Here is a 22,766-nt window from a genome sequence, read left to right on the forward strand (position 1 = left end):
GGGGCAGAGGCCTTTCCCGATAGTGGTTTTCTAACTGTTGCCAAATTCTCAAGGTAGAAAAACATTCCTGTAAGAATTAAAGGTATATTCCACTGCTCTTTTTCCTTGCACCCATCATAACAAAGAAAGTACTGAGTCTGAACTCTCATGAGATGCTTATTGTTTTAAACCCACTTTTATTATCATTGCTTGTACGTACATGGCTAGCAATTTCACTTTTCTGGAGGTTTCATTCTAGGCAAAATTTCTAATTTAATTGTAACAGTGAGAGCCTATCTAAATACTTGGATTCATTTCTGGTGAAAACAAAGGGGCCAGAAGTCTAGCAGAGATCTCTGTGCTGACATGTCTGCTTTCTAGACGCAAAGCAAATCGGCTCAACCAGGCAGCACAAGTTCACTCAATCATCTAATCCCTTCTAGCATTACATTTTTTCTTTCTCAAATCTTTGGCTAATTATAAGCCTAACTTTATCAGAAAAAGAAAAAAGATTTTCTCTTATTCCTTTTAATCCCACTTCATTACTGACTCTAATGTTTCCTCCTATTAACCATTATAATAAATTAATCACCCACTATTGATGAATGGATCAATCATTCAATAAAAGCAGTTACATGGAATCTACCTGGTAGAGTTGTGAGACTGTATAAAAGGGGAAGGTATAAGGAAAAGAAAGATACAAGGTTTTAAAGATGATTACATAAGTCAAATTGCTGGGAAAATAAATAAGTTACAGTGATTTCTCACTTCACATACGTTACTAAAAACTATAGTCATTGGAAACGTACCGCTGGTCTTGCTTACTATGTCTAAACAGCTGATTCACTATAAGACCTTTTTGACATTAAGCTGAATGGTGGAGGCACTTTGTCCTGGATAGTCCTTTCATCTTAATAGATTTCTAGAAAACTCAATAATTGATTTTTTTTTTTTTTGAGACAGTCTCACTCCATGGCCCTGGGTAGAGCGCCATGTTGTCATATCTCATAGCAATCTCAAACTCTTGAGTTTGAGCAATCTTCTTGCCTCAGCCTCCCAAGTAGCTAAAACTACAGCCACCTGCCACAGGACCAGCTAGTTTTTCTATTTTTAGCAGAGATATGGTCTCACTCTCGCTCAGGGTGGTCTAGAACTCCTGAGCTCAAGCAGTCCACCCACCTCAGCCACCCAGAGTGCTAGGATTACACGGCATGAGCCTCCGCACCTGGCCTCAATAATTGATTTTTTTCTCACTAAAAATTTGACTAATATTGTAGTAACAGAGAGATACAGCATACAGCTACATATAGCCATTAGGATTATAGTCTCACTAATTTACCTAAATTTAGAAAATTGTATAACATTTTTCTCCTCTAAACAGTATTTATTGGCATTATACTTCTCATTCAGTCTTAAGAGGTTGAATAAACTAAACTATGTCTAAACAGAAAGTCTTCAAAGTCTCCTCCATCATCAAAATATTTCCAATAGTTAACAGACCAGTTATCCCTACACACATAACACACAAATACCACACTAAAGTCTAGGATAGGAAATAGAAAATAAACGCCACTTCCAGTTACGACTGGAACATACATGAGCATAAGGGAGGTCTTAAACCTGAATTCCAGCCAGGATACCAGGATTGCTGGTACTGCTTCCAAGAGAACTAAAGAATATTAAGGTGAATTGTGTGGTCAGAACTTGAGGTTTTATTTCTCAGCTAAGAAATATGACATGTTAGAACTCCTTTCTCTTAATGGATGAAAGACTGTAATTTTAGCTTTTAACCAGTTGACGTGCTGGGTCAGAAAGGGCTAATGCTGGACTTACAAATAATAATCTGCTTCAAATTAGTGTACGCGATATAAACTGGCCTATAAACCAAGAAGGATCCATAGATCAGGCCACAGACATTCTCTATCTTACCTACTCTACCCTCTTACCCACTCTCCCCATGCAATCACCAAAAGAATTTCCCGTAGGAAACCACAAACCCCAATACCTCTGGTGCCACCCACATGTCCTTCTGTACAAGGGTTGGCCCACCCCAGTTCTGTGTAATTCTCAGAGCCAAGGGATATACAACTGCACCAAACCACTGAATTTCACAATGTAACTTGAGACAAACTGAATCTGAAAGGCTATTTTATGGGTATTTTGCCTCCACTCCTGCAGGTAACACAATCCACAGTACACCCACTGGCTAGCAGTATTTGACTCTACTAATCCTCATTACTAGACTTCCTTTGGTACATTTCTCAAGGTAAGTATAGCTGAAAGCACCAGAGAAGAAAATAAGTCTTTCTTAATTGTTTGTGTTGTTCATAAGAAGTATTATGGGGAATTAAAATCCATCTTGAGTCTTGTTCATGAGTTTGGTCTGTATCTTCACAAAAATGTTGTGCTTTTGTTTGATTATGTTTTACCTACCTATATTAGGTATTTATTGAAATCAAAATCTTCATTGTTCTGAAGTTAATGTATGAACTGGCAATAAAAAAGGGGAGAAGGGCCTTGGGTGCATGTGTTACCGTAAATTTGCCACCATACAATGCTGAAAACTTGAACTTTGAAAACTAAAGCTTGTATTTCATTCCATGTTTATCTAAGTTACCTAATGCTGAAATCTTTACATTTTAATGAAATTGACTTAGTTTTCCTTGTTTTTAGTTTTAATCAAAAGGGAAAAAATATTTTCAATAGTTAACAGACCAGTTAGCTATTAGAATTGACCTATAGTTAAAGTCATATCCTGTCATGCATCATGAAAATAAGCTGAAAATATCTAGTATGTTATCTTCTAAGCACCCCGGGAGGGCTAATTCATTTTAGATATAGCTAATTTCCAGTGGAAGAGAGTTCCATACTTCTGAACTTGTTGACAAATAAGTCTTTCAGTTACATGGAAGCTAAGTGATTGAATAGGAACTATGGCCTCAGAGTTATATATAAATCCTTTTGAGAAATTCTAAAAATCGAAGGGCCTAGATTTCCACACTTATTTTATTTCTCTATAATACATCTGCAAAGTAGAAATAAAACTCTCCTCTTTATCCAGCCTTCAAATTCAGTCATATATATTTTTTATTTGAAATGAACTAAAGCTGATTTAGAGTGGACATGCCTTTTGGAACGCCTTGGGGCTTTTCATTTCTTGAATGATATGCTAAGGCTTGGAATCTACCCAAATCTCCTTGAAGCACCTTCTGCAAAGTTTAATCTAATTTAAATTAACTTATTCTTCAGCATAAAATGCTCCTTATTTCTTTTTATTTTTTTTGACTGAGCATATGCACATATTTTTGTGTTTCTAAACATGTGGATGCTGGAATAATTTAGAAAGAAAAGAAATTGCATATTTCTTTAGTCCAGTCATGTTAAAAACAGTGGCAGGAAAACATACTTCTGAGAACTTCTGGCCCTGGCTCTATGCAAATTATCTCACAACATGCAAATGATTAAGCAGCAATATAGTTACAGTTCTTACCAGATGCTTCTGTGATTCTAAGACACACTTTTTTAAAGTGATGAGTCTGGTGTTATACTTTATCTTCCATTCATTTTTGGTATACTGCTTACATTCAGATTTTGGCTTTGCAAATAAAAGTAATATTGGAATACATATTTGCCCAAAATAAGCATTTTTGTGGAGAAGTCCAATTCTACAGACCTAAGGCAGAGTATAAGTATATAACAATCCTTTTTGGTAATTTCTAAACATGCATTTGCTCCCTCCACCTCAAAGAATTTGTGAGTATAATATAGAATTTTTAAAACAAACTCCCAAAAGTATTGAACTCTTCCTGAACATAATATGGTGAACAACTATACATTGATCAGCTTCTCTAAAATAAAAATTTAAACAGGTTTTGATTTTAGTTGACCAGGATACTTTGAAGAAAATAAAGATGCTGGAGGAAAATGTAGTTTTAAACAACTGAATAAAAAAATGCTTTACCAGTAATAATAATGAAATAATTGTGAAGGGAGCACAGTACTCAGATCTCCCCTTAAAGACACCTATCACATGCCCACTCCACCTGCTTTCTAGGTTTCATTTTTGCCTTTGCTGGGGTTGTTTTCCTATCAATAGTTCTCTGGTTCTACCACTGGGTCATTCTACAGAGGAAGAGTCCCCATGTAATCCCTGAAGGGCCAGCCAGCTGGCACATGCACACTGCCCTCTCTTGCCCCCAAGCAAACTTCAGCTATGCATTTTGCTTTCAATGATATCTGAATGAAAAAAAATCCTTGTGGCTCAAAGAGTAGGGCACCAGTCCCATATGCCAGAGATGGCGGGTTCAAACCCAGCCCCGGCCAAAAATCACAAAAAAAAAAAAAAAAAAAGAAAGAAAAAAATCCTTGAAATAAGAGAAGGACCGTGCTGTATGTCAAAATGAGCTGTTCATCCCTGGTGATCATTGGAGAATGTCACAGGAGAAGAAATGTCCCCAAGAGGGTCTTGCAAAATTCCAACTCTGGGACCTGTGTTCCATCTAAAGACTCTCCATCATTTCAGCAGCCCATTCATTTGCTCAAAAAATATTTATCATGTGCCATTATACCCAGCACTGTGTTAACATCAGCAAGGCATTAAATCTTCAAAGCAGTTTCTTATTTTACACTTACGTTGACACATTTAGGTGGGGCCTTAAATTCTCTATTCTGCTGAATGCTTTAGTTCCCTTCTAAGTAATCTGTCACTTTCCCGCACATTTAAGTGGGTTTTATTTTCATCAATGGAATTCTACCATATAGGATGGCACCTACAGGAGAGTTCAAATTATGAAGAATAGAGATAGCAAAATCCAATTATTATTATAGCTTTAAATATTATTTCAGAATAAAATTACTGAAGTAAAACTTCTAGATTTTAGATTCAGAGATTCAGAAACAAATTTCAGCTTGTCTAGCCCTAAAGGCTAATCACACCCTAAGTCAGTGTAGGATAACTTGTGTTTCGTTTGGTGTTCCAGAAGAATGGAGGGAATGGCCATACTCTGCCCTCCCTGGAAACTCTAGCACCAGGGGCATTTTCCCAGGCGGCTTTGTGGCGGTCTAAGGGAGGCCTCCGGGCTTGTCCACTGTGCCAGGCACTTCACATTCAATACTTCAGCTCCTTTTAAGCTTCCCCTGCAGTGAAGTGCTGTAGCTCCTATTTCCAATGAGGGAATCAAGGCTCAGGGATGTTAGGTGACGGCCCAAAGCCACACGATTTGCAATTGTGTCTGAATGACGTGGATTGCCGTATTCTGCTTCCCGACTCTGTTCTCTCTGTGCTGTTTGCATGTTAAGAAAAATCACCCGGGAAGGTTGGGGAGAGAGATGTGAGCTGATAATGCTGTCTGGGAAAGACATTTTTAAAACAGAAGAGAAAGAAAGAAATTTCTGTAAGAACATGAAACAGGCAGAGCTGTTTGAGTTAAGGACAAAAACGCCTTGAGCGGCCCTGGTTCCACTTCCTACCTACCCGGAGGTCGTGCCTGCGCAGAGCGCGGTGACTGACAGGCGACCAAGACCCACGAGGGGTGGCGGGTGGGGGTCGGAGCGCAGCTTCCCGGCGGCTCTTCTCCAGTTACGCCCCCCCAGCCCCCGCCTTCCCGCCGCCGCAGCCGCTTCCACCCCCAGGCAGACGGGAGCCGCCGCGCGCGAGGGCGCAGAGGGGCCGCGGCGTCCCGGCCTGTCCAGCCCCGGAACCCGCAGCCCTGGGCGCCTGAGCTGGGCGCGCTCACCCTGCGCAGGACCGCGGGGCCAGGTCGGAGGGGACGCCTCGGCCCAAGAGCTGGCCCCGGTTCTCGGAGCAAGCAGGGCCTGGAGAGACTGGACCTGGGCCTGCGCTGCGCCCTCGAGGACCGCAGGGCCCTGGTGGCCTCGAGAACGCGCGGCCCGGGCCACAGTGCAGAGGCCGCTGCAGCCTGCAAGGGTGGGAGGCCGCGGGGTTCCCTTCCCGCGCCTAAGCGGTCCGCAGGAGCTGGACGCTCGGCTGGCCCCGGGGGCGCCCGGCGCTCTCCCCGCTCGCCTCCGCCTCCTCCCCGGGCTCCCAGAGCCTGCCAGCCGCGGTCCCGACCCTCCCCCACGCCCGCGCCCGGCTCCGCTTTCCCTCCATCAACTCCAGGCCGAATTCAATCCGAGAAGGCTCCTTTGAGCTTTTGTGTTTGCTGAGGGAGATGTGGGCGCAGGAGGGATCGCGTTACAACTTTCATTTCCTGAAATGTTTGAGGGAACATCCAGGGTTTTTATCCCCACATCAGGCCGGGCGATGGGCTCGGGTTTCAGGCCTTGTCACTCAGCTGTCACCAAACAAACGAAGCTCTCAGAGCTCAGGAGAGGTAGAGCTACCTGCTATTCATGACCCCTGGAGCAGGTGATCGCTCATGGGAAAAACAGGTAGAATTAATCATAGGGCTGTTATGTTTCCTCTCCTTTTTTTGGCAGATCTGCCCACAGTGTGAAACCTATCAGAGAACAAATTAACTCTTCCCTGTACCCCAGGGAAACTAAAAATACGTTTTTAGAAAACTAAACACACATTCACCCCAAATGACAGTGTGAGGATTGGAGGGAACATCCTACACCCCACTCCTCTCGGCAGTTTCTTAGTTTGTGGAGTTCCCATCTTGGTGGACTTGGAACTTGGGAGAGCTGGGAAATAGACTGAGTCATCATTACATCAAGTCCTACCTCCTGGAAGGAGCTCCAGGTATGGTCCATGAGCTCGGGTAGATTCTAGTACCTCCTTCCTGCCTGGGTGTCACTGCAGGTGGCATGGTTCCTAGTTAAAGGAAAATTTCTACTTGAGTTTCTAAGAAATGTCTGTGTATGTCACCCTCCCCTAGGCCTTCTCATGTATTAGAAAATCCAGGTGCTTTCATAATCTCCCCCACTCATTTCAGTTCTAACTTAACTAACTCCATGCTAACTTACAATTTTTAAAAACTGCTTCTTGTCTTAGTTGAGCTAAAGCTGAAAGGTCAGTGTACTAATGTTGTGCTTTTGCAGATATTCTTTAACAGCTATTTATTAAACATAACACAATTTTTAAATTGTACATTTATTTTCTGTTTTGGTCTTTTCCTTTTTCTGCATGTCTTTCTCCTTCCTAAAGAATAAAAAAACAGGTAGAAGAGAGGTGGAAATTCATCTAGGTTTGCTCCTACAATATACTGCTATTAATTAACAAAGACAGTTTGGAAGTCTTCAACTTATTTTTTTTTTGAAGTAGAAATATGGGAAGGGGCCTGTATTGTCACTCTTTTGGTCCTTCCGTAAGATTATTTTTGTCTGAGAAATCGGGAGATGTACTTCATATATAAAACAATCCTCCAGGCCTTCTTCATGAAGATTTTGTCTGTTTATTTTGAAAATAGCCATTGGTTCCAGATTCCCAGAACTGATTTTCTTAGATTAGCTATTTGTACTCAGAGGTAGAGCCCTGAGCAATATTATTCTTCAATTAAAATCAAGAACTTGACTTTAGGAGGAAGCATGCTATGTTTATACAGCATAAGCAATGCATAGAAAATATTCACCACATATATCTGAAGACAGACAAAGCTTCAATTGTTTAAATGTTCTTTTCACTTCATGCATACTAAGGCACTAAGGCACGCTGATCTTCTATCTAGTTACTTTTTAAAAAGCTTGCTACCTACTGTCATCTTCGAGGTATTTTAAATAAATATAGATCTAATGCTTTCTTCCTTACAATTACCTCCTTGACTTAATTACCTTTTGCACAGTGTTGCAGACAGCCATGTCACCCTCAAAACATACATTTTTCTCTACAAGCAGCACTGTAAGTTTCCACTCCCCTCTATCACCAGTTCCCAGCACTACCACGTGCAAAAAAAAAAACCTGCAAAAGTTAAGGGAGAGATTACTGCATATAGATGTCTACACTTTAATATAATATCTGTGTGAAAGCCAACCAAAACTGTCACAGCTATATGGGTTTGGCTGGTTGAGTTTTGGGGGGAGGAGGTGTTCACATTCCCATGTTTGTCTGTTTTTTCCTAGTTTAACATTGGGATAACTGGCAACTCAAATTATCGCTAAAGCCTTGCCTCTCGAAAGAAAGAAAGAGAGGGGAGAAAGAGAGAAAGAAAGAGAGAGAGAGAAAAGGAAGGGACAGAGTGGTTTAGTTTATAGAAATACTTAAGATCAAGAAAAGAACATCCAGAAGTTGATTTCACAGGCATCCTAGCTGGAATCTGCAAATTTTCTATCAAGGGTGCTGACTCGCCAGCTGTAGGAAATGTTAAATAACATTTCAATATTCTTCCTCAATAATCCTAGAACATTTAATTTAAGGCTTAGGTCAGTAAAAGTATGTAATCTAGGACTGTTTTTCTTTCCTTTAAGATCCCACAAGCATATAAGCTCAGGTCCTGAAGCAATTCCTTACTTCCCCTTCCCCCCCCCATTTTTCTTTTATAAATAAGTCATGGGATTTTAATTAAAATTTTAAATCCCAGATTAAAATAAATTATATAACAAATGAAGGTAAATTTACCTGTGTTAATTTATGAGCATTTCTACTTGGGTCCTGTCCCATATTTATCTTCTAAGGTAGGGAGGATAGGAAAGAGATGACCAGAGGAAGGGAGATGGTGTACGTTTCTGCATCTTATCATAGGAAGTAAGGAGCCAGAATCTAAATATCTGCCCACTTATTCATTTGTCTTTTTAATGGCAGGGAAGAGGAGGAGTAGCCAGTATCACCTAATAGTATTTTAATTACAGTTGAGTAGCCCCTTCAGGTGGGGGTGAGTGTATGTTAAATCTGAAGTTAAACTTTTCCATAAGTAAGATTGTTTGGGTTTTGGTTTTCATCTTTTTGTTTTGTTGTTTGTTGTCTGCAGTTTCCTGTTTGGCCACAGAAAAGAGATTTTGAGAATATTTTAACATTATGGAAAAATTAATGAGCACTTTCCCCAAAGGGTGGAGCGGGGAAATTCCTAGGTAGCAGAGGAGAGAGCAAACCTTAAGGTGGTTAAACTCCACCTGCTGAGAACCAGCGTCTCAGCTATTCCTTAACACATCAGAAGGAGAGAAGTTTAAACTTACACAGGAGAAAAGACAGGCGTCCACACGCCTCAAGCAGCTTCTTTCTCTTTGTTTTTAAATGCTACTGTTATGTTGTTTCTCGCTGTCTGAAAGGACCACAGCATCTAAAACCCCGATTGTCATCCTCAGTGGGAGAACAAGTTTCCAATTTCATCAGCTGGAACAAAGTTGTGTGAGTGTGTACTCTGAAACATTAGAGAAAATGCGGCCTTTGCAGAACAGCCCTTTTCTGGGTAGACAAACAGCCAGCAATTCACGCATGATATTGATTATTTTCGTTCCTGGCTGGGATACCCATCTGTTATCTAACCCGTCCCCGTTAGAGACTCTTCCAGGTGGAGTTACTGGATTCGGTCAGAATGAGAGAGGTCATCCCGACCTTGAGGGGCTACAAATTCTCCACCTGGCTCAGATGACAGAGTGTGCGTGCAGTATATGGGACCGAGCCCTGGGCAGTCTGGGCACAGACTTAGTTCTACTGACTTCGGGCAGCTAAATTAGGGGTAGGGTGGGAGTGTTGTTAGAGTCTTCTCCCTGGGGAAGTTGGGAAAAATGAGACAGGGCTCGGAAAGAGCACCCTTCCTCACCTTAACCCTGACCCACCTGTCCCTGTCAATGCTGGTCGCCCCATCAAACAGGGCAGAATGTGCGCCAGGAACCCCTGCCCCAAGCGCCCTGCGGGTCGGTGTATTCTCCCTGGGGCTCCGGCTGCTCGTGGGAAAGAGGCGGTTTCTCGCCCTAAGACACACGACCTTGCCCCAGCAAGGAAGCGGAACTCCTGCCCAGTACTACTGGGGACTAGAAGCCAGGACCCCTTTTTCCAGGCGGAGAGATTCTAGCTCAAGAAGGGGAGCACTCTCTGCCTGGCGCCCCTCTTCTGAGCGAACTGGTGAAAAGTTCAGCTCAGAAAGCCAAAGCCACGGTTCCAGGGAGCTAAGAAGGAAACAGGTAGCGTCTGTATCAAGAAGGGCAGCGCGGGAATGGGCAGCAGGACCTAGGCTGCCTCCCACCAGGCTCCAAGGCCTAAGCCGGCTGCTCGGTGCTCCGAAGGTTCGGTGCGCGGTACCCTAGAGGGCTCAGGCCTGCGGCCGGGCTGGGCAGCAGGGCGCCCCGGGTCCAGCCCCATAGCCCTGCGTCCCGCGCCGCTCACGTGCCTCGTCTGAAATTTAGATCCCAGACTCAGGGAGTTGGGCCTGATAATTGGCATCAGAGAGCCCAAGACTACGACAGCTGCCTTGTCCCGCGAAGCTCAGGCCGAGGCCTCGTCCCTGATCCGGCCCTTGGAGGCCAGCCTGGCAGCCTCTTCTGATGTCCCGGACTTCGCAGGCCGGGCCGGGAGCCCCAGCATCTGGAGCTGCGCTGTGATCCGGGTCCTGAGATGCGCGATTTTCTCTGAACCAGTGAAGGAAAGGCTCTGTCCGGGCAGGGAGCAGAGAGCAGCGGCGCGCGAACTTTCCGCACCTCCATAGGGTGCAAAGGCAGCAGCGGCCTCCGGGGTGCGCGGGTGGCAGAAGAAGCTTTCCAGTTCTCCGCAGCCAGAGAAGAGCGTGATTCAAGCCTCTGGATCCCCGATCTGGAGTCTGGCCTGCAGGGTTTGCCAAAGACTTGCAGCCGGGTAGAGGGGGGAGGCGTTAGGAAGTGAAGCCCCTCTAGCCTCAGCAGCAGCAGCAGAGCGATCACCGAACACAGGAAAGGCCGCTGCGCTCGGGTTCGGTGCCAGGTGTCTGGCTGGCCCCCCGCATGAGGGGGACGAGCAGCGTGACAAGGGTCGCTGCTCAGCAAACTCAGAGCTCGCCCATAAGCACAAACGCCACTGCCTCTTCCTGGAAACTTCCATCCAACTCCAGGTCAAGACCGAGCTGTCTGCCTAGATAATAGGTTTAAGGCTCGTGGTGCCCGTCCCCGGTGGCCTGGGTGGTGACTTTCTTCTGGCCTGCAGCACCTGGGAGCTCCTGAGTCCCTACCTGCAAAGCCAAAAGCCTCAAATTTGAGAACCTTGGGCCTCTGAAAAGGGAGAAGCTTCCTTCTCAGCCTAGAGGTCAGGGCAAGCAGGCACTGGAGACCCAAGCAATCTTGAGTGTTCAGATTTAAAACATTAAAAAAAAATACCCAAGTTTTTTTTTCTTTTCATTTCACTTGGCAAAATGCTGTAAGGTTTCGTCCTAAAAACACTTTATATGCTGTGGTTCATTAGTTTTGGCTATCGTTATGAAACCTGTAGAAGAGAAACAAAAAGTGGCTTTGGACTCAGTTAAACTGCAAGGCCACGAAGGTAAATCAGAGGTAAAAAAACAGCTGGTTCTCCGAAGATTTCCTCGAGGGGAAAAAAATATGGTTAGTTTCCCCTAATGATCACTCTAAAATGATTGCCAAGAAAATTCAAAGCAATATCCAGCTTTCTCACCTCCTTCCTGCTCGCCCGCTTTCAGCAGACTGAACTGAGGATGGCGGAAGAAGGCATATTGTGCAATTTCTTATTAAACACATATGGAATATGTGCTCCCTGGATCTAGTGCCAGGGATTTTACAAAGAGTTTATGGCTGTGACAGAAAATTGTCCTTTTAACGAGTTTACAAGCAGTAATCACGGGGGCTTTCAAAGGACAGGCCCCCTCGCTCCTTGCCAGATCTGCAAACATTTCCAAGATTCACCAAGCAAGGGAGCAGGAAGTGGGCCTGGGAGACAGGACTTCCACAAGTCTAAAATTATGCCAAGCAGAGCTGGGGGGGAGGAGGGAGTCATCGGAGTAGGCAAAGAGGGCATGTAAGAAATTAAAGTAATTGGCCCTTCCTTATTTTCCAGAGAGATTTCCGCAGCTCCTTTGAAGCCTGTCAGGGTCATTGAAAGCTATCTTTGTGCAGGGTGTTTGTTTTGGGGAGTGAATGTGAAGAATGTGCGGAGATTCCCTAAGAGAGCCCCTCCTGCAGAGGGTGGCATTTCTCTGTGGCCCAAGACTGGGAGAATAAACACCCCAGTGACTTAAATAAACACTGACTTAATGATCCAAAACACTAACAAGGGAGATTGGGACCCTGAGCTTCCAACCCAAATGATGGCCTCCAAGCAGCTGTGTGCACATCTGTCCATCACTGAAGGAAAAAATGGCTTTATAAGTAAAAGTGACTACAGTTAAGTACAGTGACCATTTTTACCTTGAGCTCAGCCAAAGCCAATTTAACAGTTTTTTAAAACCTCAGGATAAGAAGGCTTCAACTTCCCACACACACCTCAGTTTTCTAAATCAGAATAAGAATGATAGGTGAGAGTAAGAAATAATATATTGATGGTGACACTTATGGATATAGAAAATCAAAATCATGAAACTGTCATGTCAGAAAGTAAATAGAGTCTCCCTGGGGAACAATACTTTACAAAGCACAAGCAAGCCAATCCTGTTATCCTGAGAATTTTAATAAATAATGCCATTTGTTTCACTAATTTTAAAAGCTAAGTACAGAAGATACATCATTTTGCCCTAGGCAAAAATAATATGGAGCCTACATGATTACTGGAATTTTTCTGGACACTATCGAAAGCACTGCAAAAGAGCTCCTGTCCTGCTGGTCTGCTTTCTATTTATACAAATTAATTCACAATGTTTCTATCTTTGTTTGAGTTCCCTTTTTTTTTCCCCAAGCAGATAAATTATTTTCACTTTCACAGTCTTGTCATAAACTAGTTAACACACAAGAGCTGAGTTAACATATGAATGCTGTAGAGAAGAGCTAGTGGTAAACAAAACTGCATATCTAAATAATAAACATAAATAAATAACCCAAAGCTAAATTCACTCCTTTTCTGTCATAGAATTAACCAAGTCGCTATTCTTGGTTCAGGCGATGGCCTTCAAAGTACCCTGCAATTCACAGCCACCATTCAGTAAGAAAGCAAGAAAACTATTATTTTTTCTTAAAAAATAGGGCCCAATGACAGCATTGTACAACTCACCTTTCAGAAACAGAATCATACTCCTGGTGTTCTACTAAGTTTTAATTTAGACTGGTTTAGGTACAATAGAAAAGAAACCTGAAAACACATGCTGTTTTAGTAACAAATACCAGGTTGCCAGATTTGTATGCCAGCAGGCATACTTTTTTGCAAGCTAGAAACTAGAAGCTAGGAGAAGCCCTTAACAGTCGACTACAGATGAAAGCTTTGAGGGCTTGGGAAGTAATGGCATTCAGGAAAGTGTTTTTTTCACATTGGTACATTTTTAGAGTTTGTCATTTAAAAAAACCCAAGAAAACAAACAACAACCAAAAAACCTCCCTAAATTTGACAAAAAATAGCTGTAGTACTAATGGTCACTTCTATTTCTAACTGCCTCGCGTAGACAGCATTAAGACATTTAGGCACTTGTTTTTCCTCCTAATACTGTTCTTTTATTTTAACCTACATAAAATTGTTTAATACTAAATATGAAAAATGTAAACTTAATTTTTCCTCATCCAAAAAAGGGCATAAGATTATATTTTCCTATTCACCTTAAGAATGCAACCAGTTCCTCCCAGGCCGGAGGCGCTTGTTTTCACTATTTTCATCTCCCTTTATTTCTTTCCCTTTCTCTTCATTTCCTTTTTTCCTCTTCCCACAACATTTCTCCATAAATAAATTAAAAAGAAATCACTAAAATTCAGTTGATGTGTAATTCTTGTTCGACGAAAAAAAGAAAGATTACTGAAGCAGAAGCATCAGTTGCCAACAACAGAGACCGGCTGGGTGCTCTTGTCTGTTTGGGTTTTTTCCCTGATCTCTGTACTGAGAGTGAAAATGCAAAAGTGGAAAGAGTCAGAGAGAAGAGGGAGACGAAGCTTGAGATCACTGTTGGTTTTGATTTTGAAAAAAGATATTTGTGAAAGTCCACCATTCCTTTATACACGAAGAACCCCAGAACAAGCTGCAAAAAGTGTTCCTGATTTCTATTTACAAGTGTCCCTAGTCACTGCGGTGGGGGATGCTCCAGCCATCCCTTTGAGGCCCCAGTCCCTCCCCTCTTAGGACCCCAAGTCCACCAGACTAGAGGTAAGGGGGCCCAGCAGAGAGTCCTGGAGCTGATGCTGATGGGCCTGCAGGCCGTGGCTGGGCTGTGAGGCCGTTAAGCCTGGAAGAGAATAGTTTGAGCTCCTGGCGTGGCCCAGATTGCCCTGCAGCAGTAGGACCGAGTTCTGGTCTGGACTTTGGGGAGGTGAGAATTCCTCTTCTGAGCTGGACATGAGCGGCTTGCCCCCTTCCAGAGGAGAGAGTTGATTCTGCTTGTTGGAGGAGGAGTTATTGTTTTCAGTATTCTCCCTAAGAAATAGAGGACAACACCATATGGTTAAAAAAAAAAAAGTGTGAGATGGGGGGGGCTGGGAGAGGGAAAGGGCCATTGTGCAATCTGTCACCACCCCAAATGGAAGAGTTCTGCCCATCCCCAAGGGCCCTGGGGGAGGTGAGGGGAGGAGAGGAACCCAGAGGCCCCGAGAGCGCCTGCCCTTCCCAGCCAGGTCCCTTTCTCTTCCAGATTTCAGGAAGCCAGACGAGCAGGGTTTATTTGGCACAAACAAAAAATATGTTTCAATTTTGTTCAAGCAGTTACTTCAAATATGTATCAACTAGCACCATGATCAGATGTAATTAAGTTTGAAAATCTTCCAATAAATGGTTGTTGGTGATAAAGAAATTGCCAGAGTACAAACACAGCGCCCAAAGGGCACACGCGTTTGGGGTGAATCACGTCAATCGCCAGCTCCGGTCTGAGGAAACAAACACTGAGTTTCCCTGCCCCTGCCCAGAGGGAGCGGTTTGGGGCACACAGGACAGGTCGCGGGAAGTGGTGCCCAGAGCCGCCCAGTGGCATGAGTAAACAGGAGCCAGCCAGTCTCGATTCCATCAGGGAGTGGGCCCTCGGGCCTGGCTTACCGACCGCCGTTTTGTAACCCAAGGCTAACTAGAACCCGACAATCCCCGTCCCTGCGCTATTCGCTGACTCCTCCGGCCCCTCGCGCCACCAGCAGCCGCCACAGCCCACCCTTTCCCGGCGAGGGGATCTTCGCAGCGGGCGCGGCGGCCGGAACGCGCTCAGTCCCCGCTCTGGGTCCGGGCTGCCCCCAGGGTGTCGCTGCCCTCGCCGCTTCCGCCTTCCGAAGGCTCCGCGGTCCACCCCACCGTCTCTCCCCGTACCCTTCCAGCCTCCCCCAGAGAGACCATTTCAGTGGAATTTATCCTTTGCTCCTTAGTTTTCCACTCAGAAGGGAAGGAGAAAGCGAGATCTTCGGCCCCCGGGCTTGGAAACGAACAAAGAAAACCTAGGCGGCCGCTGCGCTCAGGTTTCCCCCGAACTCCTGGGCTTTGCGAAGCGCTCTCCCCGCCACCGCCCCCTCCTCAGCGTTCTTCCGAATCTCGGTCGGAAATCACAGCCAACGGAGGGAGCCAGGCCAGGTGGCCAAATGTGCGGACGCGAGCAGGAGGCAGGCAGAGGCGAGACTGAGGGGAAGTCTTGGACAGGAGACCCTCTCCGCGCCCCGGGCGGCAGCGCGCACAGCCAGACCGGGGCCACGCGCGGGGGAGCCAGGGGTGGATCGACCCTTCCTGGGCTTGGGACTCCGGGCAGTGTAAGTGCAGCACGAGCTCTCCCCCAAACTCTCTCTCTCTCTGGTGTATTTCTTTTAAAGACTCCTGCCTTTGTCCCGTCAGTGCAGGATGAAGCAGACGACTTCTAACCCTAAAGACCACGAGGATAAAGCGAGACAAGGGCGAGACTTGGGACAGAGCAGATGTCTCAGGCCAGCTTCACCCCGCTGTGGAGCAGGAGGAGAGAAGTTCGAGACCCTTAGCTCCCACCGAACCCCTTTCCTAGCGATACCAATCAACGCTTCACTTCCCGTTGATTCAGAATTTCAACTCCACCCCCAATCTCCGCCGCAGCCGGCCAGGGAGACAGGAAAAACAAACCCAGCGCCAATAGTTCCCGACACTCATGCCCCAGAGAAACCCACGCGCGGGGGCTCAAAGCATTTGAGGCCCCATCCCTAGCAAGCAACCTCAGAGTTCATGAACTTTCGCTGAAGTGCCGCGAGGCCGGGCGCCGCCCGGTGGACAGGCTTCGGCGGCCGGGAGGACTTGGGAGCGGTTGCTTGCAGGGCCGGGAAGGGATGGAAGGGAAAGGAAAGCTTCCCTGGGTAGCCCGAGCCGCGGGAAGCACGCCCCGTACCTTTCCTTGGCCTCGGCGGCCCGGTCTCTTTGCCTCCGGTTCTTAAACCAGTTGCTGACCTGGGTAGTGGTGAGGCCGGTGGCCTCGGCCAGCTCCCGCTTCTCACGCGGCGAGGGGTAGGGATTGTGAGCGTACCACTCTCGCAGCACCCCCCGCGACTTCTCCTTGAAGCAATAGCTGGTCTCCTCGCCATCCCAGATGGTGCGAGGCAGCGGGAATTTTCGGCGCACTCGGTATTTGCCCACGGCGCCCAAGGGTCGGCCGCGTAGCTTCTCGGCCTCCACGTAGTGAGCCTTCAGCCACAGTTGCTGCAGTTTGGGGTGATTGTGAGGCGAGAACTGGTGGCTCTCCAGGATCTTGTAGAGCTCTCGGAAATTGCCGCGGTGGAAGGCGACCACCGCCTTGGCCTTGAGCACGCTCTCGTTCTTGTGCAAGTGGTCGCAGGCGGGCAGTGACCACAGGAACCTGCCCAGGCGCTCTAGGTTTCCGCCTTGCTGTAGAACCTCGCACACGCACGCCACTTGCTCCTGCGTGAAGCCGAAGGACGGCAGCATGGACATGGCTGGGGCCCGCCGAGGCGCACAGCCCAGGCGCACGCGGCACGGAGCAGAGCCGGAAAAGCAGGGGGCTGCGGCCGCAGGGAGGGGGACGCGGCAGCTCCTAGCCCCCTCCCTAGGCTTTTCGTAGGCGAAAAATAGAGCCGGAACTTGGGAATGAGCGGCCAAGGAAGAAGAGGCGGAGGAGGAGTGGAGGGCGCTCTAGACTCAGCAGCCGGCGCACTCCGCAGCCTTTCGGGCCTCGCCGGCTCCAACCTCCCGCCCAGTGGATGCTGCTAGTTGCCGGGGAACTTGGTTTCTGTTCTCCCCGCAGTGTCCTTAAAGCGCGCAGCGTCCCCAGCACGCTGATTGGCTGCGGGCGGCGCCTATCCTGGGCTGGCCAGCCTGCGCACCGCCCGGCCGGGCAGCGGGGCCGCACCGCCCAGCGCGGGGAGGGCGAGGCTGCGGAGCTGGGGCGGGGGTGGGAGTGGGGGTGGGGTGTAGGAGTGGTGGAAGAAGAAGGAACCGGAAAGGTGAGAAACGAGGTAGGGTCGGAGAAAAGTAACAGAGCTGGAAGGGGGCTAAGGGAATGGATAAGCGCATCTTGGGCCCCATCTCCAGTATCACCTAAAGGAAACTCCCGTACATCTCTGAACAAATCAATGACTCTTAAACCTTAGTTCACCTCCTTTCTCGCTGTACTCTTGTCCCCATCCCTTGCAGACTTGCCCTTTCTCGATGAGCGCATATTTAATTGCCTTAATGTTAGCATGAATAAATAATGGTCTGATGAATAGCTTAGGGAGCGGAATAAATAATAAAAGAGCAGACCGAGCCTCCCCCCACCCCAATCCAGACTCTGGAAAAGTAACTTCTTTCCGTGTTGGCCTCAGCTCCAGGAGCTCAACCTAATCACACACACACACACACACACACACACACACACACGCCCTCCACGCCCACGAACCTCCACCACCTTCCTAAGCTCACAAGTACTCCCAACTGGACAGCATTTTGGTCTCAAAGGGCTGCCAAGATTTGGAGCCAAGAGAAGAGCTGTTTAGAGCCTTCTTTTTCTTGCTGAGCAGGTAGAGAATCCGGGGGTTCATTTGTGATTTAGTATCTTAACCCAAATGGTTTAAGCCGTTAAGATTCTGGACTCAGGTTTCCCCACCTGCGCGGTCGAGTTTTCCAGCGCCACCTCTGCTACTGAGGAATGTGAGAAGCTTTACTTGCTATTAGCAAAAATGCTTTGGGAACCTCATATGCAAGGCGCTGGATGTGGTGTAAATTAAATAAAACTGTGCCCAGCTCCAATAACCACCCCTTGTAACATAATCCTTGCCCTGCTCTGAGAGGGACACTGCCCTCGAAGCGAGGACGACAGCAGCTCCAAGAAGATTAAATAAAGAGGTAGGGGTGTGTGTGTAGATTGCAATGCTGGCCTATTTCGCTGCCAGGGAATGAGAGCTGTCCTGCAGTGTAAGTCCCATCATCTGCTATTTTGTTTATGTGTGAAGAATGCTTAGTAAAACTGCACAAACAAATGAAGATGTAATTATCTTAAGCCTTATTTACACACTTTGTCCCAAAGCAATTACTAAAAAAGATTTTGAAAACAATTAGCCTCTCTAAACAAAGATAATCTAGTGTCAGTAGCTGTGACTGGCAGGCGATAAGAACAATGGATGGAGATAAGGGAAACCAAACGGTGGAAGCAGAATGACTTTATGACCACACTTATCTCTGATAAGATAAGTTCAAAACGGAATTCTAAGTACACTTCAAAAATGCTTTTGATTTCAATGCACCTTCTTAGTGGTGAAGAGCAAACGCTAGCCTATTTAAATGTGCTTGTCTTCTTTAAATATGTTTTGATTCCTTCAGCCCTAGAGTCCAGCGCCACAGAGCTTTTTGCATATTGAGATGGAAATAAGAGGAGAAACAGTGCCTGGGTTTCCCTTTCTATTATTTATATGGTTTAAAAATCATGTACCAAGTTCAGTGTACCCTGCCATGTACATTTCCAACTCATAAAGGGTTCCCACCTCAGGGCTGCCACTTGGGAAATTCCAAGTAGACAGGAAAGTACTTCTCTGCTGACCTCCCACAGAATGCTTTCTGCATCTCTAAAACGCTGCACATCCCATGCAATTAGACCTTGGAATCAAATGCTGAAATTTAATTACATTTAGGCTTATTTTTTAAATGCATTTAATGGGTGTGTATTATTTCAAAAGCCCCTGACACATGGTGTGCCCAATGACTTACTTTCTAAACTGGAAGCCTGGCACTGCTGAGCTCACAGCCTTGTATCTGGTAACTTTCCCTCGCTGTTATTTTAGTGCTCATAATGTTTCAAATGAAGTCTTAAGGAGCTGCGGTGTCCTGCCAGAAGCAATGCCTCTGCTTGGAACAGCCCTTATTGACATGGCAGCTGTGTGAGGACCGGAACGAAGGCTTAAACCTGGCCCTAAAAAAAAATCAGTTAATACCCTAAATTCTGGAGCAAGTGCGCACAATTACTTGGGGGTGAGGGGTAGGAGGAGGTCTGTAAGCACAGACACCTCTCCCAAAAGACAAATGGTATATTGAGTAGGGAGTATGCGTTGTAATTAACAATTTTGTATAAGGAAAGGAGGCATAGCTTGGACAAATAGGGGCAAGTATAAATTTACAGAGGATGACAGCAGAAAGATGGCCATCAGACACCAATGAGACCCTTTCTTTTCCGGCTTCCTCCGGACCTCCCAGGCCACTTCTTTTTATCTTTCTTCAAAAGGAATCAGGACGAACTAGACGTTGGGGACAACTGGGAGAGACGACATGTGGTCGATGTGACTGTGGGCACCGGGGTGGATGAGAAGAGCTGCCGCCTTCCGAGGCCCTGCCTGGCCCCACAACCTTTTTCTTCCCGTTTAATCCAATAGATCCCTTAACAAGAAAGTTAAAAGTGTTATGCGCTTTGTCTCAAGGAGCCTACTTGCTATTTCAATCCCCTGGTTAGGAGAACCAATTGTTAATGTTAATTATTGGCTCGCATATATAAGGTTTCCCAAAATAGACCCTTTCACTGAAAACCACTTAAAGAGGTGAAATGACATGAATTTACAAACCACATAAACCAAACGATCCATTTTAAATCGCACACAAAAAGGTTTGAGCTGTTCTAGTAACATAAAACCTGTGCTGTCAATGTAAATCGCACGAAAAACAGAGATACTTCGGAGACTTAAAGAGAACGCACACCTCCAGGCAGCCAGCTGTCCCGCCGTAGCGCGGCGGCTGGGAAGGGCAACGCCGCCAGCCAAGGGCACCAGACACAGGGTTTCGGGTCCTCTGCGCAGGTAACCGCTGGGTGTGCTTAACTGGTCGATGGAAAAGTCAATGCAAAAACATTAGGGGAAGCTAGAGTTTCTCAGCTGGCTTTGACATAAGGCCTTGGTTCACAACACCTCTAGCTGGGACCCACTTGTTTCTCTCTAACTTGGAGTGGGATGCTTTGAGCCTTCTGGCACGTTTTCTTGGAATTCTTTCGCCATCAAGAACAAAGGAGTGAATCCTGATCTGAGGACTAGGAGAAAGGAAAAATATCGGGAGGTCCATCTTCAATAAATTAGAGTCATCGCTCTGGGGCAGTGAGGAGACTCCCAAAGTCGGGGCTGAAATGACAAAATGTATCCTTTTTTTCTCTGCCTTCGACCCTTGGGAACCCCGGATCTGATGGCCTGCGTGGCGCCTGAGCCACCGCCCACCTGCGTCCTAGGGGACGCCGCTCCCCGCGAGGTCTGAATAGGCCGAGGGCCCAGGCAGGGAGATGCGCGGACCCAGCGAAGAGAAACCCAAAACCAGTCCATTAGTAAATGAGTTTGGTGTTGTCAAGGTTCTTTCCCATCCACTTGCTGTTCTGAAAAATAGATCACGTTTCGTTATCGTTAGTGGGAATCTGCAACGTGACACCGGATCCGCGCGGCCCCCGCCTCCCTTCCTCCCTCTCCGCCTCACTCTGCCTGGCGGAGGGGACCCGGCCGGCCTCCTCAGCTTGTTTCTGAACAATAAGGATTTGTGTGTTCCCCTAGTGTGTTCATACATGTATGGAGAGAGGGAGATTTCTCCTGGAAGTGGAACGCGCGTGAGCAGAGCCTCCAGCTTCTTGGGCGAGAGCGTCGCGCTGGCCCCAGACACCGAGAGATCGCCACCGCCGCCCACACCTGGACAAACAGAGCCCGCCGCAGCCCGACTCCAAGCTAGAAAACCCCGCAGCTCCGAGCGGCACCTGAAAATACCATCTCGGTTATGTCTTGAGGTCGGGGAAAGGAGAAAGGAGGAGAGAAAGACTGAATGGCTAGGGGACGGCGCTGGGCGCCGGAGTGCGGGTGTCTGGAGGAGAACCTCCTTTAGTGTCGGCGCGCCCTCTGCTCCGTTCTCTCGCGGTGTCTCGTTCTTTGTTTTTCGCCAAATGAAAAAGGAAGCTCATTCTGTCTACATGTGAACGTTGTTCCATTCCTTCTCCTCATCTTTCTCTCCTTCCCTTTTGCCTCCTCCTCACTCCTCTCTGCCTGACGGTCCTGGGCGCCTGCGTCTTTCTGACTCTGGGGACTGAGAGCGCTGATGCCGCGCGCCCTGCGGCAGCGGCGGGGTGAGTAGCCGCTGAAGTCCGGGAGGGGTACTCAGACTCAGCCGGTGGGGACTTTCATGCCCAGTGGAGGCACCGTACAGGTGGGGACGCCCAAGGGGAGGGCGGAAGTGAATTGGCCACCTGTGGGAAAGGGGTGAACTTCAGCTGCGCTCTGAGAACACTCTGGCCCAGAGACTTGCCAGTCGCCAGCTTTAACCCAGAAGACACCACTGGACATCGGATGCCAACCACCTCTACGGAGTGAAGCGAGGGGTGTTACGAGAGTCAGTTCTTAAGAATTTAAGAAACTGTCCCCTCTCTATCTTTAAATGATCACCTTAGGGCAGGTTTACAAAATGAAACTCTCCAAGAGTCCTTATCTTCCATTGAATTTCCAATCAACTTTTTTTCTCAACTAATGTAGATCCTGAATACCACATCTGTCTAAGCTAAGAAGAATTTCCTTTGGGGGGGGTGAAGGCCTGCAGCTCCTCCTGTTCAGAGGAAAGTGCTAGTGACGGTAATGCAGGGTGACACTAAATAAACAGTTAGGGTGGACTGGAAAGATGGAGTTAATTATCCAGTGAGCTGCATAGCAGCTCAGACCATCAGGGGCTGATTTGTTTTGGCTCAGAGTCCAAGGAAGGAGACAAACCATTCTTCTCAACATCTCTTCAGGACCCTGATCCTGATCATTCATGTCTTAAAAAAAAAAAACCACTACCCAGGTATCACTGCTTCAATTAAAATTTGGTTTATTACTCTGCAAACTCTGCAAAAATGCCACCTCCCTTGCCCCCATAGTCCTAGAGAAAAGACCCAAAGCAACTTAAAAAATTTTCCCACTAGAGAAAAATCAAGATAGCTGGAGTTCAAAATCTTTTTTTAAAGGTCCAATGGTAAGGAAAACAGACATCCAGCACCCTTCTCCATCCCTTCCCGTGGGTGCTTACAATAAACTTACAAAACTACATGTTTATGAAAACTAAGATACAGACCTGGTTTTCACGGTGGTTTTATTCTACTCTCAAAAAAATAAAATAAAATAAAATCAGGCTTCCTGAAATTTGAAATGCAATTAGATTTAGTGTTTGCGGGCTTCACTGACTATCCGGTTTCCTCAGGTAAACCTGAACTTATATATAAATCTTAGTAATTTAAAACTTCTCCCTCCTCACTTTGCTCTTTCCTCCTCTCTGCCTCCCCCATCCTGATATTAATAATCCCCGGCTGCCCCTCTTTCCGGGTCATTACGGTACTGCTGGTCTCTAATCAATCCTAATGCGATGGCAATTGGAGTCCCTGATGACTGCAGCTCGGGTTTCTTGTAATGGCTCTACCACATTTTCCTGGACTCCTTCTTTAACCTGA

At 46.6% G+C, this 22,766-nt stretch overlaps 2 protein-coding genes across 2 annotated transcripts in view; both read right to left on the reverse strand.

The window, feature by feature from the left end:
- LOC128594807 (uncharacterized) overlaps nt 1-9,421 on the reverse strand; it is an 85,825-nt gene extending 76,404 nt beyond the window's left edge. Inside the window, exons 1-2 of the mRNA XM_053603661.1 lie at nt 9,394-9,421; nt 5,715-6,091 (exon numbers count right to left, since the gene is read on the reverse strand). Coding sequence (XP_053459636.1) covers nt 5,715-6,091; nt 9,394-9,421 — 405 coding nt within the window. The remainder of the gene's footprint in view (nt 1-5,714; nt 6,092-9,393) is intronic.
- A 3,018-nt stretch (nt 9,422-12,439) lies between these two features.
- SIX1 (SIX homeobox 1) lies at nt 12,440-17,102 on the reverse strand. The gene is made up of 2 exons (XM_053603280.1): nt 16,242-17,102; nt 12,440-14,338 (listed from the first exon to the last, which is right to left on the reverse strand). The coding sequence occupies exons 1-2, from the start codon at nt 16,799-16,801 to the stop codon at nt 14,044-14,046; spliced, it is 855 nt and encodes a 284-aa protein (XP_053459255.1). The 5' UTR covers nt 16,802-17,102; the 3' UTR covers nt 12,440-14,043.
- Nucleotides 17,103-22,766: the final 5,664 nt, after the last annotated feature.

The sequence above is a fragment of the Nycticebus coucang genome, chromosome 9 (genome assembly GCF_027406575.1).
Source record: "Nycticebus coucang isolate mNycCou1 chromosome 9, mNycCou1.pri, whole genome shotgun sequence".
Classification (NCBI taxonomy): Eukaryota; Metazoa; Chordata; class Mammalia; order Primates; family Lorisidae; genus Nycticebus; species Nycticebus coucang.

Coding starts and splice junctions, on each gene's coding strand:
- SIX1 (XM_053603280.1), bottom strand. CDS start 16,801: ATGTCCATGCTGCCGTCCTTCGGCTTCACGCAGGAGCAAGTGGCGTGC. Junction 14,339..16,241: donor GCCGCCGAGGCCAAGGAAAG/GTACGGGGCGTG, acceptor TCTATTTCTTAG/GGAGAATACTGAAAACAATA.